The 13870-nt window shown below is 53.7% G+C and overlaps 5 protein-coding genes across 5 annotated transcripts; 2 read left to right on the forward strand and 3 right to left on the reverse strand.

Moving 5' to 3' along the window:
• Positions 1-1647: 1647 nt before the first annotated feature.
• Positions 1648-3326, reverse strand: LTS14_010203 (uncharacterized protein; the record flags this gene model as incomplete). Its single annotated transcript, XM_064842880.1, has 4 exons — positions 1648-2541; positions 2600-2864; positions 2933-3156; positions 3210-3326. 4 exons carry the CDS (start codon positions 3324-3326, stop codon positions 1648-1650), a joined length of 1500 nt encoding a protein of 499 aa, XP_064689564.1.
• Positions 3327-4658: 1332 nt separating this feature from the next.
• Positions 4659-5563, reverse strand: LTS14_010204 (uncharacterized protein; the record flags this gene model as incomplete). The annotated part of the gene is made up of 2 exons (XM_064842881.1): positions 4659-5211; positions 5553-5563. The coding sequence occupies 2 exons, from the start codon at positions 5561-5563 to the stop codon at positions 4659-4661; spliced, it is 564 nt and encodes a 187-aa protein (XP_064689565.1).
• Positions 5564-6983: 1420 nt separating this feature from the next.
• Positions 6984-7328, forward strand: LTS14_010205 (uncharacterized protein; the record flags this gene model as incomplete). Its single annotated transcript, XM_064842882.1, has 1 exon — positions 6984-7328. One exon carries the CDS (start codon positions 6984-6986, stop codon positions 7326-7328), a length of 345 nt encoding a protein of 114 aa, XP_064689566.1.
• Positions 7329-7876: 548 nt separating this feature from the next.
• Positions 7877-9222, reverse strand: LTS14_010206 (uncharacterized protein; the record flags this gene model as incomplete). Its single annotated transcript, XM_064842883.1, has 2 exons — positions 7877-9000; positions 9066-9222. The coding sequence occupies 2 exons, from the start codon at positions 9220-9222 to the stop codon at positions 7877-7879; spliced, it is 1281 nt and encodes a 426-aa protein (XP_064689567.1).
• Positions 9223-12188: 2966 nt separating this feature from the next.
• On the forward strand, positions 12189-13502 carry LTS14_010207 (uncharacterized protein; the record flags this gene model as incomplete). Its single annotated transcript, XM_064842884.1, has 1 exon — positions 12189-13502. The coding sequence occupies one exon, from the start codon at positions 12189-12191 to the stop codon at positions 13500-13502; it is 1314 nt and encodes a 437-aa protein (XP_064689568.1).
• Positions 13503-13870: the final 368 nt, after the last annotated feature.

The following is a 13870-nucleotide window of genomic DNA, read 5'->3' on the forward strand; positions in this document are numbered from 1 at the left end:
CGTACCTACTTACCGTGCAGCACGAACCACATATCTCAACGTCCGGCACTCCGGATACCAGTAAGGCCATTGCGGAAACAGAAGCTTCCTGACCAACTCTATATTTTACTGTACGTTATAGTCCGAGGCCCCATTTCCAACAACCCGGGCGTGGAAGCCGTGCGAAGTACCTTTTACGATGCTTTGGGGCGAACACAGCCTAGTATCCGAGGGCCAGGGAGCAGAGTGCAGTGCGCAGTGCCTGTCTCACATACCGACATCCTGCACTATGATCGAGGTCGATTGCGCCATCTCCGCTTCTGCAGACCTGTCAACTTGACAGCTGTGAGGATTGTCATTGGCAAATATGGCACTGCTAAAGGAGCACCTCATGAACCAATCATCGTGCCCGGCCATTATCATCATCTGCAAGCACCAATGGCACTACGAAAGATCGTAGGGATGCCGAGGAAATGCATCTTTCAATCCCTCCCAGTCCCAACACCCAATGCAGCTGAAAACTTTACAAGCTAGCTGGCAACAGTCGGACATGCTCACGAGTCCTAGAAGCTTTTCTTGGGCTACTGAGGTGGTCTTGGTCTGACACGCGAGAGAACCCATAATCTCATAGACTTCTGGCAAACGACCCCCTTCTTCCGCTGAACTCTGCCCAACAACGATCGGCATCACTACTAAAGAAGAAGGTGAAGGATCGATGGGATCCCTGTTACCTTATAGCGCCACTAGTCGGCTGGTCTGTTCTACGATAGAATTACGGGCTTCTCACATCTGGTAGAGCTTCGATGACCGCCTCGCACCTTCGTCTCCATCTGCATCTTGTCCTTCGCCGCAAGTACAAATCGGCATCGCGCCATGCAGGACAGACAATGGACAGACAGGGTTCAGTGATCGTACTCACGACTTGACTCGTGCTGCCAACGGACGCGACACCTCTCAATCAGGGCGGGGATCAAGCGTTTCCATGCAATACTCTCACCCTCACTTACACGGATACTCATGAAGTTCTGCCCACTGACAATTTGTTGCAGTTCACCAGCAAGTTGACGAACGCGGCGATTGGTAAGTGGTACCACGTAGGGTCCAAGCATACCGAGCCAGCATCCCTGTCGTGTCGTAGGGAACCCGAATATCAAGAGGTTTGAATTATTATCCTTGGCCAAGCGAAACGCATTACATCTGTGGCCGCTCTGACCCGCTCCTTGTCCTTGACCGACGAATACCAGCACGATCGCCGCGAGGGATTCCTTTAGCTTGAGTAGAACCCGGTCCGAACTCGTCGGTGCGAGACGGTTGTGGCGAGACTTGTGCTCGGCTTCGCTTAGGGTCATCGCAAGAAAACCGTTGAGATACCTCTGAACAATGTCATTGTTGGTTGATTTGGGAAATACCTGAAGAATACTCTTGCTGAATCTTTTGCACCGTAGAGGCGAGTTTGCAGATGTAGAATCTCTATTCAATGCTAGTTTGCCGCCCCCTTCAAGCGACAATTGATCTACGGAACGAACATAGCAGACTAGTTACATCGAGAAGCGATGAGGGATGCTTAGAGTAGTGGCACCTGTCCTTAGTCTTGAATTGTAGTCCATCGCGTAAAGATGGATTGAGGAACCAGGGAGCATGTTCTTTACGCTCAGAGTCGATCAACAATCATATCACCGCTCTTCCTTTCGCTCTCAGCTGCGCACCATAAAACCACAATACAAATGGCGCCGGTATACCCAACACCATAAAGACTGTGGCGATTGTCGTGTTTCCCAAGCCGTAGCCTAAACGTGTGTACAGCGCCGGCGCAAACAACGGGAAGCAGAACCCGAAAATGCTACGCAAGAATTGGCTTGCGGCTGCAGCAGATGCGACGTACTCCTTGTAGGACTCCATGATATACTGTTGCATCGCCTGTGTGCTGAGAATGATCCCGCATCCGAAGACCGCGGCTCCAGCGTCAACAATGGGCCAGTGCGCATGTACTTGGGCGGCCCAGCAGTACCATAGTAGGCCGACAGGAATAAGAAGGGTCCCCGGGAGCATTGGAGGGACACGGTACTCAGGTGTTATTTGTCCGTCTGATCTAGCCTTGAAGTGCTGCCATAGCCTGTCTGTAAGACGCGCACCCCCCTGGGCGGCAAGGGTGTAGCCAACGACGAACGCAGTGTAATGCAAACCGCTGGTTGCAACAGACTCATCATAATTGGCTGTCCAGAGCGTGGCGTAGGAGGAAAGAACAAAGAACAAGGTGCCGTAATTGAAAGCCATGAAAAGGCCCACGAGCTGGACAACAGGTTGTGTTAGAAGGAGACGGCCGGGACGAAGGAAGCCGTTCTGTAGTTTGAGCCTGAGCGGTTGACTATGGGTAGTGTACTCAGTGATGTGACGGTTTCCGGTCTGCTGGGTAAGTTGAGCAGCCTTACGAGCGAGCAGAACTTGGCCATAGGTCTCCGGAAACAGGAAGTAAGCAAAGATGATCAATAGCGCATCGAAGATGGATAGAACCCAGAAGATCCAGCGCCAGCCGACCGATTTCGTGATCAAGCCGCCTACGATCTGGGCCCAGCGTAAGTCATGAGCAGGACGACCTGAAGACGCATCATTTAGGGCTTACCGGGCCAATAGCAGGTCCAAGTAAAGGGATAAACGTTGCGATAGCGAACGATTGCCCTCGCTGATCCGCACGCCAGCAGTCACCGAGCACAGGCTGAGACGTCGCAAACTCCACACTTGAGCCCAAGCCTGCAAGCAGTCGGCTAGCTAGCAACAAGCCGTTGTTGTGGGAGAAGCCGCCGAGCATCTTGAAGGCCGCGTACCAAAGTGAGCTTGCCAGCCAGACATTGCGGCGACCGAAGACTTCTGCCATGGGAGCCAGTATCCTGTTGCGAGACGTAGCGTAAGCAGTGGTCGAAATGATTCGGTAACGCATCGTGATTGTTCAACTCACATCGGTCCGAAGGCGAAGGCGAGCACGAAGATTGATAGCGTCATGTTAGCACTGGCCTGTGGAATGTCTAGATCGTGGGCAATGTCAACCAGGGCCGGGGCAAGCATCGTGGAGCTCATGAGACAAACTAGGCCGCCGAAGGATATCAGGACGGTGATGGTCCATTTTCGATACAGGGAAAAGTTCAAAGGGTTACTTGGGTCGTCTTCGCCGTTCCATGTCACCTAAGAGAGATCTCAACGCCTGTAGAGATCTTCTGTATAGCAAAACAACATACCAGTATCGTATCACTGGCTTTGTTGTTATTTTCGATAGCTATCTGTGGCAACTCGCAGCCCTTCTCGATCATGAGGATGTCATTAGTGCTGGTGAGGCCTTGACACTGGTGAGCCATCGCTAAGAGAGGGTATAGCTGAATTGGCGCCAGTCATGTGCACAACGACTATATATGTCACTGGAGACAGTACAGTGTGGTACTAGTCCGACGCTTATATAGGCTGGGGATGGGCGATGTTGAGATGACGGGCCATCTCAGATCTCGCGCAAGACAGAGATAGTTGGTGAGACACGTAGATCACTCGTCGAGCCCTTAGGGCAAGCGGCCCCACACTCATTGCTTAAAGCCGAAGGAGGGGCCAGAGGGGAGGTAACAGATGTCGTCAGCAAAACCGGGGTTGTTTGCGCATTGCGGCAAATCCTGTCGCTAGATAACTCGTAGTGAATGAGGTAACGAAATCGCTTGTGGATTTAGCGGCCGGCAGGCCTTCCGTATTCAGACTAGTGACCGATTAGCTCTTGTGACCGACCCAAGATAAAGAAGGTATTTCCTTTCGTCCCGCCGACGTCAGCTAAGCAAGGACACACTATCCGCTACCAAGTTTCTGCGGGGCTCAGCTCATTGGACCGTGCGAGTCTCGAGCCTCGACATAACCACATGTAACCATATATGCTACAACGCTAGAGATTGAGGTAGTGTACCGAGGCCTACCTGCGTGTGTCAACCCAACGGCGGTCTAGTAGATGGTGCTTTGTCTTCGTTCGCCGCGAAGAACCTTTCGACGTTAGAGCTGCAATGGTATATCGATGGTGACAGAAAACGGAGGTAGTAGGGATCTTCATCGCCTTGAGCAGTGTAAGAGACAGGATCGGTGAAGGAAGTTCGATTCCTTATTAGCTCCCGTTAGATCGTTACGCAGACCCACTAGACGCAAGGGGGAGAGTATCCCTGGCATACGACGCAAGATACCGTGCCAGGCAGCCAATGGGAAGACGCAATAGGCCCAATGATAGGTGTCTGGCCGATCTAGAACAGCAGTAACAGCCTTCCGGGGCTCGCGCACCCAGCAACCGTGCTCCTGCCATTTGTGTCCAATCTAAGGGACGGCCGGGAGCGTTTCTTCTGTCTGCTCCGCCTCGCTCATCCTCTCCAATCGATTTTTCCACAATCACCGGTCCAGCTTTCGCAATGCGCTCTCGTCGTGATGCTGTGCGGAAGTGCTGTAATCTTCGTCGATCCAGCTAGGTGTCCCTCCAGATAGTGGCGCCTCTCCAAACATATTGCAAGAACCAAAATCGAGGATAATAGCCTGGTCGTCTTGGTCCATAGCTATGTTCAGAGGGTTAAGATCATTATGCGCAAGTCCCAGAGATGGAGTTGCTCAATTCCCGCTCTCATACCGCTCATGCATGCAGTAACGTCAAGTGCTCGCGCATCATCGTCGAATCATTATTGCAATATGATATCGTATTTCTGCAAAGCGATACCACCAATCCGGCCCTGTTTCGATAGGCATCCATGATATCGCACCAAATTTCTGTGCCCGTAAGACTTAAGGATCTCTAACACTTGAGCTTCTTCAACAAGCATCCTTGGGATCAGTTTAGTTTCTTCCAGATCGTCCAGGCAAAGGAGCTTGGGCCGTTTGATGTAGTATCGCTTCATATCATTATCGTCCGCAACAATTGTCAAGCCAGCTGTCATTTCCGGATAGATGACTTCGTCGGATATCCGACGAAGGTTCTTTCTCAAGTCCTCCACTGTCAAGTCATACTTTCGAACTCCGGAGACCTGGCCGAACCAGGCGCTATTGTAGGTATCGACGAAGGAGAACGTCGTGCGTAACACAGATCCTGTGTCAATGTCTTCAACCTCGCAGAGATCTGTGAGATCTTGCTTCGAGGCGACCTGTGGCCGGTCTGAAGGCGAATCTTGTAACATCTTAAGCTCAACGCATTCGTTCAGGAGAAGCCAAAAGGCGAGCGGAGTCTTAAAGCATCCCCTGTGTCAGTTAAGGCAGTTATTTCGAGATCAATTGTTCCAATGATGACGCATGTAAGACGAAGATTAAGGATGTTGTTGCGCGAAGAGGGGCGCACTTGTGCTTTGCGAATGGTAATTGCCTACTATTGCATCAAACGCACAGGGCAAGTTGTGCTGGCGCTAGCTTGACTAGGGCCAGCACAACTTGCCCTGTGCGCTGTGAATTTCAATGTTCAATCACTACTCTCATGCAACACTTCGTTATACCGCGTATGCGGAGAGTGAACAGCCACGTCCAGACCCGCCAACCTCCGGACCGCAGAGCTGCGACTACATATTTTGCATCAAGTCGTGTCTTACCGAATACGCATACTTCCTCTTAAGCAGGCAGAGGAAGGTCGAGAGCTACACGAGGTTTCGAAAGAGTTGGTCTTGGAGCAGCAATTGGCGCAAAATTGCGCCTGGTGTCGAGATCATCATCATCACCACATGGAGCCAGACAACGTCGGTATGACCGAGGATCAAGCCCTAGAGGTGGGACTTTTGCACCTGCGGAGGCAGTGGACATGTTCATACGCTGCAGCAAGCTCGGCGATGCTGCTGGATCTGTTCGTATAGGAACGGCACTGATCGTGGCCGAGCTCGATTACTTAACGTTGGTCGTGACACTGGCTGGCGCCTACGTGGCGGCGATGCCACGTATCCGCTCGAACCTTGCCGAGTACCTGCTAGAGTGCCGAGGCCGATGGTAGGCACCGCTGGGACGGAAAGCGAAGCAGCAGATCCATCGATATGGGGAGAGTTTGCTGAGCACATGGGTGACTTCGTGTGCGACGATCGCGAAGCAGTGTCCAGTGGCAGCCCTAATGCTGAGCTTCTTTGCCTTCCTCGATCCGGAAGACATCTCTCTGGAACTGCTGCGGCATGCGGTGGACCCATTGACGGCGAAGAATGGAGTCGCAGAAAAGGACTAGGAAAGGTTCGTGTCACTGGAGAGGCCTTTGACAGACGTGCTCGATAAGGCACCGAAGGCGTTGTTAACGTACTCGCTGATCTAGTGGAAGGAAGAGCAGGCAGGATACTCGATGCATAAACTAGTGCATGCCTGGGGTGGTAGAGGAGAGCAAGGCAAGCAAGTGGACAGACTCGTCGCGAAGCTTGATGTGGCCTTTCCGTTAGACGACCTAGACAACTGGCCTCTTTGTCAGGCGTTGTTGGTTTACGTGAAGACAATGTCATATATAGAGCCGAGCAATGAAGCCGGTGTACTGCGGTGGGCAGCAGTGCTATTTCGTGCAGCGGGGTACTCATCGAGTCGAGGAGGGGCTGCACTCTGGGCAGAGGCGATCAAGTTAGCGCACCACAGCTGGAGCATTTCGAGAGCGAGACTCGGGCCAGATCATCCACACACCCTCATCTCGATGGGCAGCCTCGCTGGGTACTACAACCGGCTGGGAGACAGTCGGCGAGCGGCAGAGATGCTGGCAGATGAAGAAAGACAAGCTCGGGCGGGATCACCCGGACACCCTTGTCTCGATGAGCAACCTCGCTGGGTACTACGACCGGCTGGGAGACAGTCGACGGACGGCGGAACTGGAGGGACAATGCCAAGGAATGAGGGGCAGTTTCCACAAAGCTCGTGTCACCTTGCCAGCACTGTCCACCGCACGTGGCGCGTGCGTACAGTACACCGTGTGTCCATGACTTCTCTGCAATACCCCGCAGATTGACTGGTGAAGCGTGCAACCAATTGATACGCTCGACGAGGAGCATCCGTCCACAATGACCGCCATGGCCAATCTGGCAGCCACATATTGCTACCAAGGCCGGTGGAATAAGGCAGAAAAGCCGGAGGTGGAGGCGATGGAGGCGAGGTTGAGGACGCTGGGCGAGGAGCATCCGTCCACGCTGACCGCTATGGCGAACCTGGCATCGACATACTGGAATCAGGGCCGGTGGAAGGAGGCAGAGCAGCTAGAGGTGAAGGCGATGGTGGCGAGCCCGAGAACGCTCGGGAAAGAGCATCCGTCCACGCTGACCATCATGGCAAATCTGGCAATAACCTATCGGGAACAAGGACGACTAGACGAGGCTCAGGCGCTGAGGGCGAAGGTCGATGCACTCAAATCTACATAGCTCAACATGTTGCCCTTCGCATGTATTACGCCTATATAGTGCGTGAGCAATCCCATGTCATCAACTGATGAATTGCAGTCTATCGCAGATACGACTCGGAATCACCTCCATTGTGAGTATTGCACGGGTCTGCAAAATTTGCTATGAGATGAGGTATGCAGCGTAGAGCGACTACCGTGCGAAGGTCGAGGCGATAGCGACACATTTTGTCAAGCTTTGTAGACAGTGGTGAGGAATGCGAGAAGGTGCTGCGAAAGGAGCATCTCAACACACTGACGTGCGTGAGTGAACTCGCACTGATGCTGCAGTATCAGGGCAAGTACGACGCGGCGAGGGCGATGCATTACCAGCAAGTATCATAGGGGAGGGAGAAGGTGCTAGGAAAAGACCAACCTTCCACACTGACACACGTGAGCAACCTCACGCTGGCGCTGGGGTACCAGGGCCAGTACAGAAGCGCTTAGCGGGACGATCTTTGAGGAAATCCGGAAGTGTTACAGTACTAGCTCAAGTCGTGCGAGGCGTACAAGCACAACGTTCATTCACCCCTACTGCGAACACGTGCTTTTCCACTTAGTAGCGTCTTCATACTCCTGAATGGCGGTGTCTGCGCTACCCTGCAGACATTTGGCAGGCTCCCACGTGTCTTGCCAACGTACTCTGTAGTACAGCTTTGATCCACGACGCCTGCTACCTACAATCCTGTTTACAGCCCATGTCGGTCTGGATGGTCGAATCGCGGTTTCAGGTCTCGTGCTTGGCCCACGGCGTGATGGTCGAAGTGCACTATTGCTGCTCGAGTGCGAGCTCAATTTCGTGCGAACTCTCTGGTAAGGCTTCCGCGGAGCTTCGCTTTCGATGTCATCGCTTGTAGCCTTAGGCAAGTATCTCGACCGGAAATGTGTGCCGGACGCCGAAGACTTCTGTAAACCCGGTCTCGCAATTTCCCCACGAGGCGCGTCATCTGCTTCGACGGATTCGGCGGATCGAACGTTATTGTCTGGTCCAGATTGTAGACACCGCGAGCTAGCCTTGTAAAGAGAAGCGGCTTGACGCGATAGGTCAGCAACATATGGTTGTGGTCGCCAGGAGACGTCACCGTCACTGCCGTCGGAATTGGCCAATGGGATCCAGGTCGAGGGTGATAATCCAACAGAGTGTCTATGGGCGTCAACGCAACTCGGCGGGCTCGGCCAGCTTGTAGTGCGTGCAGAAGGCTGTCCTGTCGATAACTCGCGAGCAGCTACTCCACCATCAGACGTTAGTCCAGAAGTGTTACCCGTTTCTGCGACCAAGACGGACTCCATGTCTTCAGTGCAAGAACGGGAACCGGGTCCGGCGGATGTGATATTGGCGCCGCGGGACCTTTCCGTCGAGGCCTGCAGATCGGCTGCGCTGCTCAATGGAGCGGTGAACTCGATCTGCAGCGGTGGCGAACATGCTGCTGCGACAGATTCTGCCGAGTGCGCACGGCTACTGCCCACTGATCCCGGGGCCGACGCGCCTACCGTCGAGCAGGCTGCATCGGGAGTCTGCGTAGTCTCTTCGGGGACGATATGCCCGCTAGCCCCAGACGATAGCTGGGATGGACTAAGCTCCTGGCGGTGCGATGGGGCGATTGTCGATACTATACGAGGCTTCAGAGAGCCAGTGTCAATGCCGGCGCCGGTATCTATGGCTTACATGTCAGCGTGCTCTGGAAAGACGGGTAGGCTCGCTTCTAGTGAACAGACGTACAGTCGACTGGTGGCTCGCGAGGGCTCGGTATGCTGAACACGACTTGGCTAGGGCAGCCCCTCACGGCGGGAGATCGTTCGGGCGGCTTGCGCACGGTCGACTGTGAAGGTGGGCCATGATAGAAGAAAATATTATCCAGCGACGCTGTGGTAGCCATCGTCCTGATTAAGGAGTTCGAGCGATCAGTCTACAGACTGCTCTGGAAGGTCTGGGAACTGTTGAGCACCGGAAGATCGTAAAGCAGAACAGTTTGGCGGATAATGTACGCTATATGGCCGCACCGTAGTTAGAGCGTGCTTGCCTGCCGATTCTAGGCTTTCCATTTCGAGAGAGAAACGACTCGTGATAGTCCCCAAAGCGCTGATTGCCATTTTCGACCGCAACCACAATCCGTTGAGGCGCTAACAACGTCGGTGTAAACCCATTTGCATGCGCATGAGAGTCTAGCGTCCAGGCAGTACTCACGAGCAGACCACCCGAAACACAAGATGAGGAGCTTGCCAGGATCATGCATAGATCAGCTGGCGAAGCCGGCAAGTCTGTGGCCGGAAATGGCGCTCGTGTGATAAGGGCACGCCGCAGCGAGACTGCAGATGTCGAAGAAGGGGTGTGGTCGGCTTGCCACGGCAAAGGATGGGCAGGTGATGAACGCTGAGATCGACGCCGCACATCCAGACGCCTAAGTCACAGCCTCGCGGCTGGCTGGCACAGATCCATGGGCGGCTGGGCCGCAGCTCCAGAGAAGGCTCAGTTTGAGGATCGCGCGGGCGAGATGTTGGAGGGAGTCGACGCAGCATGGCCACCCTACAGGCGGGCCCTGACCACCGTGGAAGCTGCGTCCTCACAGCGACGGCGGTCTCCCATCGTCCGACTCGGAGGTTGCATCCTCCCACCTACAGGACGCGTCAGCTGTGGAGGCGCAGCGTCGCCCGCGGTTGACGATCGCGGCGCAGGCGAGCGGCAGGATGGGCAGTCGCATTGCGAGCAAAAAGGGTCGAGGGTGTCGGGCGCGCAACGCAGGTGAAGTCGAGATGGACGTGGGGCCCTGGCGCTTGGCCAGATACGGTCAGCACTTGACCGTCCCCGGCCGACGCTAAGCCCGATCGGGTGCCTCCGGATCGGGGCGCCATTTCGCCGTCGCCGTTCAGTATTCGATCATAAGCTAAAGTCGGTGTCGCTCGCATTCTTTGGGCATATCGATGATCGAGGCGAAGAATTGGAAGACTAAACCCTCGTTAGAGCGACACATTGGTGGCTGACAGCAAACTTACGCTTGATAGAATGATCAAAGACATCAAAAGCAAGAGAAGTCACTCCAAGCGCAAGACCACCCACGCTCATCGGATCCATGATCTGGGAATGTAGATGGAAAGTTGAGAACGAGCATGCAGATCCGTAGGACGGCGGTGAGGTGTTACAGTATTGGAAAGACGCTGAAGTGCTCGCTGGAATCATCCGGATAAAGCATTCGTTATACATGCTCTGTCGCAAACCCGATGGACCAAATGTAGTTCCAAAGATTGAGCCGGAAATGCGAAACGGAGTTCAGCGATAGACGCCTTGAAGCAGGTGTGCCGTACCAGCCTCACATGCGTCGATAGCACGTGTGACAGCGAGCCGGCGTCTAGACAGCAGCGTATGATTCGCGGTGTGCTTTGCGCTCGCACCATGTTTCTGTCAGAATTGTGCCGAGGGCGCGTAAACGTAGGCTCGGGGAGCTGAGGCACCGTTGAGCAGTATAGCTAGTCCACACACTTGTGCAGAGATGCTGCGCCTATGCAAAGATATGATGGCAGCTCGAGCAGGCTTTTTGTTGGCATAGGGCCGAACGACCTTAAAATAATTGTGTTTGTGGACTATGTGGCGGCAGTCTGCGGCTCTAAGCCTCGATACACTGCCTGCGTGTCCTATGTGACGTAACATGACAGGTGATTGTGAGGGAAACAGCCAAAGGGTGCTGTAGTATGCGCTGGGAAGCGCTCTCATGACCGGCGGCACGTTAGCAGTCCAGTCGCTTCTGCTACCACTGTGCCAGTCTATTCTTCATTTCCGCTGTCTCTTTCTCCAGCTGACAGGATTGAATGGTTATTATTCAGGGAGGTTCATAACAGAGAACAATCGACTGCATGAACCCCTTAGCTGCGCCCAATATATCTAGTCGCGGTTGGCGTGCTGATGAATCGTGTCACCCACGTTCCAAATGGCGGGTCTCCGACCAATGATGTCGAGCGACGAAAATGTGTGTTGTTGCCATCCTAACCTTAGCTCGGGAAGTGGCGATGGTGCCGTAGCTGACAGGTTCATGGAACTAAGAAAGAACTAGCAAGATCCCCCTCGGGATCTTCCTCGGCAGGCAGCGGGATCGGAGATCGACCTGTTTTTACTTTGAGCCCGATCAGAACCAAGCTGTCGGATATTAATGGCTTGGCTATTGGGAAAATCTCGCGATCGAGTCTTGCTCCACACTCTTCGATGAATCAAACCGCGGTAGCCTCGCCACGCGGCCCGCCTCCAGACGCCCACATTCGTGGAGAAACGATAAGAGTGCACTTAAACTACAGAGGGCGAGACGAACCGATGGATCCCCTGCTAGCTGCCGTCTGCAGATCTGCTGCTTTTGCTCGAGTCTGTGGTGACTCCGTGCTTTCTGCAACGGTCGACAGGGATTCCTTCGATTCGTTCCACCCTCTCTATTGTCTATCCAGGTCCATAGTGCCATCCGCCTCTGCGCACATAGATTGAGGTTACATCCAATTTTGGCCCGGTACCTTTCTTGTTGTTCCCACGGAGTCAACTTCATGCTAATCCACGCCATATGCCATTCTACCATGATGGCTGTACCTGCACCACTCAACGCATCCTTCTAGAACGTACCGTCGGGACCGTTTAGCGCTGTCGTCTGGCTTTTGCTACTGTCCAGCTGTTGAATCGAATCGCTAAGCCTACTAGATGAGTTGGTCCGACCGTGTTTCCCACTCGCCTATCATTGCTCCGGTATCACAGGAGGCTGTCCTTTCGTGGGAAACCCGAGCGGATATCGATAATTGAAATCGCATCTTGTATGTGACGTCTGACATGCTTTCCATGTGTACGGTTGCTAAATATATCGTCATAGGATACAACATGCCATCCCAACGGACGGGCAGTTCTTCGGTGAAGCCGGTAATCACAAAGAGGACACAAGAAGAAAATCGAGAACGGGCATATATCGCTGCGTCTCGTCGCAGTGACCGCACTCTGGAAGCACGAGTTGAGTCTGCGCGACGGGCTTCTGAGATCCACAAGCGACGAACTGGCCGATCGCTTCGCGTCACTGAACAGCATGTCGTCAATGAAGAGATGTACGAAGAGGAGGATGTTGACTTGCCAACGCGGTACCGTCGTTTGACTGCTCATCTGCAGACTCAGAGCGCCGAGTTCAACCAACGCTTCCAGGCCTACGTCGTCAATGGTATTGCGATGAGGCAGGCAGTCGGTCATGCCACTGCAGACACGATGCAAGCGGGCAACAATAGATATAAGCCCAACGACATCATGCAGATGTCACGACAGCAACGGATGCGACGGGGCATGCCGCCACCACAAATGTACCATACTTCACCCGCCAACTACAGACAGCAGCCTTACCTCATGCCACAGAACAACCAGGCAGTGCGACAAAACTACCATAGTCAGTCCACTGCGCAGCCTACGGCACAAACAAAGTACCAACCGCACCACTCGCAATCTGATCAAATCAGCTCGGTGGAAGCAAGGTCGATAGTGGAGCGGCGCACATTGCTAGCCGCACAAAACATGATGCCACAGACCCCTGTCTCCTACCAAAGGCTGCTGCAGTCGCCAGTTCATCATTGGTCTCCACGCTCCAGGCGTGGCTTGTCAACCGATCTCGCTGTAGGTCACAACATCAAGCCGGAGTCGACGCACCAGGTAGCGACGGCGCCAGAGAATCGGCAGCAGCAACCACAGCCTTGGCATCAGCAATCTCTGACTTCGCCCTTCAGTATCAACCCCAAGCACCAGCTCAACGATGGTATGAACCCGTTCACCATGCAACTACCTATGGAAGCTCAGCAGGTTCCTGAAGACGCGTGGCCACATGACTTGCCTATAGCAAGCCAGACGTTTAGCCAATCTAGCTACTCGTACAACCCAAATGGCAACATGAAGCGTAATACAATGCAGCAAGGACCACACCTTTGCCAAACACTGATGCAATCATCGATGGACGCGGTACCCACGGGTCTCGACGAGAGCTCAGTGATATCGCCATATTCAGCACTTGCGAATACCGGTTTCAGCTTCATCCCGCAGACATTGCACCAGTGGGGTTTTGGTTCCAACCAAGACGTCAACGCAGAGCTCTTCAAGGATCACTATGATGTCCTGGACGACATTGGCCAGATCACTCCACACGACGACGGCTGGTTGAAGTAAATGCAAGACGACAATTCCCCGCAAGGAGGCATGGCCTACTCCTTTGTTGCCTGTTTCTGCTGGTAGATTCCAGAGGAGATCGATTTGGCCAAGGCTCCAGTCTGCCAGTATAGAATTGGAGAGGGTCACGAGAGAGTCACAGCTTTAGAGCTTATACCAAGATGGATGCTCAGAAGACTTACTTGCCGTCGGCTTTGAGAAAAAGGATGAGCGTGCGGCGTGTCGTAAAAAGTTGGTGGAACAGTGCTCCTCCCACTCATGGGTAGGGCCCGGAGAGCGCCGCCAGAGTCTCCACCTTCGTGATCTCTGTGGAACATTTGAGACAGATTTACCATGTCTCTAAAATACTCTACGATTCCATGTTCATG

The sequence above is a fragment of the Recurvomyces mirabilis genome, assembly GCF_035927965.1.
Source record: "Recurvomyces mirabilis strain CCFEE 5264 chromosome Unknown scaffold_38, whole genome shotgun sequence".
In the NCBI taxonomy this organism is placed as follows: Eukaryota; Fungi; Ascomycota; class Dothideomycetes; order Mycosphaerellales; family Teratosphaeriaceae; genus Recurvomyces; species Recurvomyces mirabilis.